Source organism: Leishmania donovani, chromosome 27 (assembly GCF_000227135.1).
Source record: "Leishmania donovani BPK282A1 complete genome, chromosome 27".
Classification (NCBI taxonomy): domain Eukaryota; phylum Euglenozoa; class Kinetoplastea; order Trypanosomatida; family Trypanosomatidae; genus Leishmania; species Leishmania donovani.
The window spans coordinates 1,003,123-1,005,768 of NC_018254.1; the positions used below are offsets into that span (position 1 = coordinate 1,003,123).

The window sequence follows — 2,646 nt, forward strand, 5'->3', positions numbered from 1 at the left end:
GGCGAGTCGCTTAGAAGAGACCGCCCATGCCGAAGTCGTCCTCGTCGCTCTCCTCCGGCTCCTCCTTGGCAGCAGCGCTAGGGGCGGCCGGCGCGGCAGCGGCGGGCTCCGCAGCAGCCGAGCCAGAGCCGGCCAGCAGGCCGTTGATCGCGGCCTCGCGCAGCTCCTTGCCGTTGTGCTCCTCGAACTCGTACGAGGTCGCCACGGAGACAGCCAGCAGGTTCTTGAAGGCGTCCACCAGCATCGGGCCAATCGTCGAAGACGTCGGGATGCCAGCACCCAGCGCCATCGCCGCAACGTTGCTCAGGCCTTCCATCAGCATCTTCTCCACCATGTCCTCCGTCATCATGAGGTCCTCGCGGGTGAACAGCACACCGCGGTCCCACACGGACAGCACATTCACCTGGTAGTAGAACGGGCTGATGTTCAGCTTTTGCAGCAGCGTCGCCGTCGAGTTGTCCACCTTGTCGCCGACGCTCAGCACCTTCTTCTCCGTCACGATCTCCACCATACCCTTGGCAATCTTCGTCGCAATGTTCAGCGCCTGGAAGAAGGACGTCTGGGTCGGCTCCATGCCGGTGCTGCCAGCAGGCACAACCACGTCGCACGGGGAAATCGCTCCGACACGCGCCGGGGCCTTCACGCGGTGCGCGTCAAGCACAGAGGTGATCTCCTGGACAGCGTTGTTAGTGAAGATGAGGCCGGTGTTGCCGCTCAGCAGGTTGTACTCCTCACACTGATCGTTGAAGCGCTTCGCCTCGGGGCTCGCGTCCTTGGCTTGCGCGCGCTTCTCCACGATCTTCGCCTGCAGCGTCTTCTTGCCCATAATGAACTCGGCCTTGCCGCGCAGCGCACGGCGCACATCGTGCACCTGCTGCGAGCGGACGTTGTCCATGCCCACGAACAGCACGCAGCTGTACTTGGTCAGGCAGTCGACGAGGCGCTCCTCGTACTCGCGCTTGGCAGTGGTGATAGACGGCATCTTGTGAGACTTGCAATAGCCTTGGCTATCTGTCGTAGGGTCGGTGAAGGCGTTGTTTGTAAGCCGAAGGTGTGTGCCAGGTTGTGGCACGGGCAATGCATATGTAAGGGAGTGAGTGGAATATTGATTACGCGGAAGGTACGAGGCAAGTCGTCGTGTTTCGTTCACGAAGAAGAGCGAATGAACGCGAGAGAGGAACGAGAGATAAAGGCGAGCCGAGAGGGAGTTGGCAAGGGGTGGGGGAGGCTGTCTTTAAACATGGCACATAGCATGCACGCGGTGACTCTGCGGAGGAGGTGGGGAGGGGCTGGGGGTTGCGCATACTAGGCAAGCGGCTCATAATGAGAAAGCATCACCGAAGACAGTGTGCGCCACCCTGTGTTCCACACACAACACTGAAAAGGTGCGCAGTGCCCACTGGCGCACACGGCGTGTCGTCTACTCACAACCTCAGGGGCTACTCGCCTACCGCCCCCACCCGTACCCCTTCCTCCCTTCGTGCTGGAGGAAAGCAGCGGGGGCAGCAGTGCAGGTGTTGCGTGAGGGTATGGCCTTGACTCATCGGCCACCTCGAGCAGCAAGACACTTGCAACCTTCCAGGAGCGTGGAATCTACCCGACCGCGATTCGGTGCCGATGCACGCATGTTTGCACTCACCTATTCGCACCGAAGCGTCCTCACAGACAGCACACTTTCGTGCGACACGAAGGAGAGGTGACGAGGAGTGCCGAAAACGACGATAGGTGCTGTGCGACGGAAATAAAGGCTACCCTGTGCTCACCGCCACACACACGCGACTCGGCCGGACGTCGTTGCGGGGGGAGGGTCCACCTGTGTTCAAGCAGCAGTGCGACCACCCATCAGACAGCAACCCACGCGCAATTGCCACGACGGCGTTGCGCCGCCACCGTCCCCGATTGCAACGGCTCCACTCATGTGGCGTTTCCGCGTTTTCTGTGCTGTTTTTGAGTTGAGACGTCAAATGAAGAAAAAACACCGAAACAACAAAAAGAAAAAAGCAAAGAGTCCCCCTCCTCCGTTCACAGCGGTACACTGAGCGCGCGCCCGCCTCTGCTTCGCGCGGCGGGCGTTGCTGTTGCGCTGGACGGATGCTGTTTGTGAGTCTTTCCGTGTGTGTGTGTGTGTCTAAGTGGTCCGACATGCCTGCCCACACACACACACACCTATCCTCACAAGCTTACCCACGGCCATGGAGAGAGACTTCTCTCGATGATTCACGGATTGTGCGTGCAAGCGCGTAGGGACAAAGGGGTGAGAGAGATGGGTGTAATGCGACTGCACATGCCCTCCAGAGTCAGCCAACACTGCAAGGAGAAGCAGAGCGAGAGCACCTCAAGCGCACCACAAGGAGGCTCAGATATGGCGAGTCGCTTAGAAGAGACCGCCCATGCCGAAGTCGTCCTCGTCGCTCTCCTCCGGCTCCTCCTTGGCAGCAGCGCTAGGGGCGGCCGGCGCGGCAGCGGCGGGCTCCGCAGCAGCCGAGCCAGAGCCGGCCAGCAGGCCGTTGATCGCGGCCTCGCGCAGCTCCTTGCCGTTGTGCTCCTCGAACTCGTACGAGGTCGCCACGGAGACAGCCAGCAGGTTCTTGAAGGCGTCCACCAGCATCGGGCCAATCGTCGAAGACGTCGGGATGCCAGCACCCA

At 61.0% G+C, this 2,646-nt stretch overlaps 1 protein-coding gene across 1 annotated transcript; it reads right to left on the reverse strand.

The window, feature by feature from the left end:
* Window positions 1-10: 10 nt before the first annotated feature.
* LDBPK_072480 (uncharacterized protein) lies at window positions 11-982 on the reverse strand (the record flags this gene model as incomplete). The annotated part of the gene is made up of 1 exon (XM_003862052.1): window positions 11-982. One exon carries the CDS (start codon window positions 980-982, stop codon window positions 11-13), a length of 972 nt encoding a protein of 323 aa, XP_003862100.1.
* Between the last annotated feature and the right edge of the window lie 1,664 nt (window positions 983-2,646).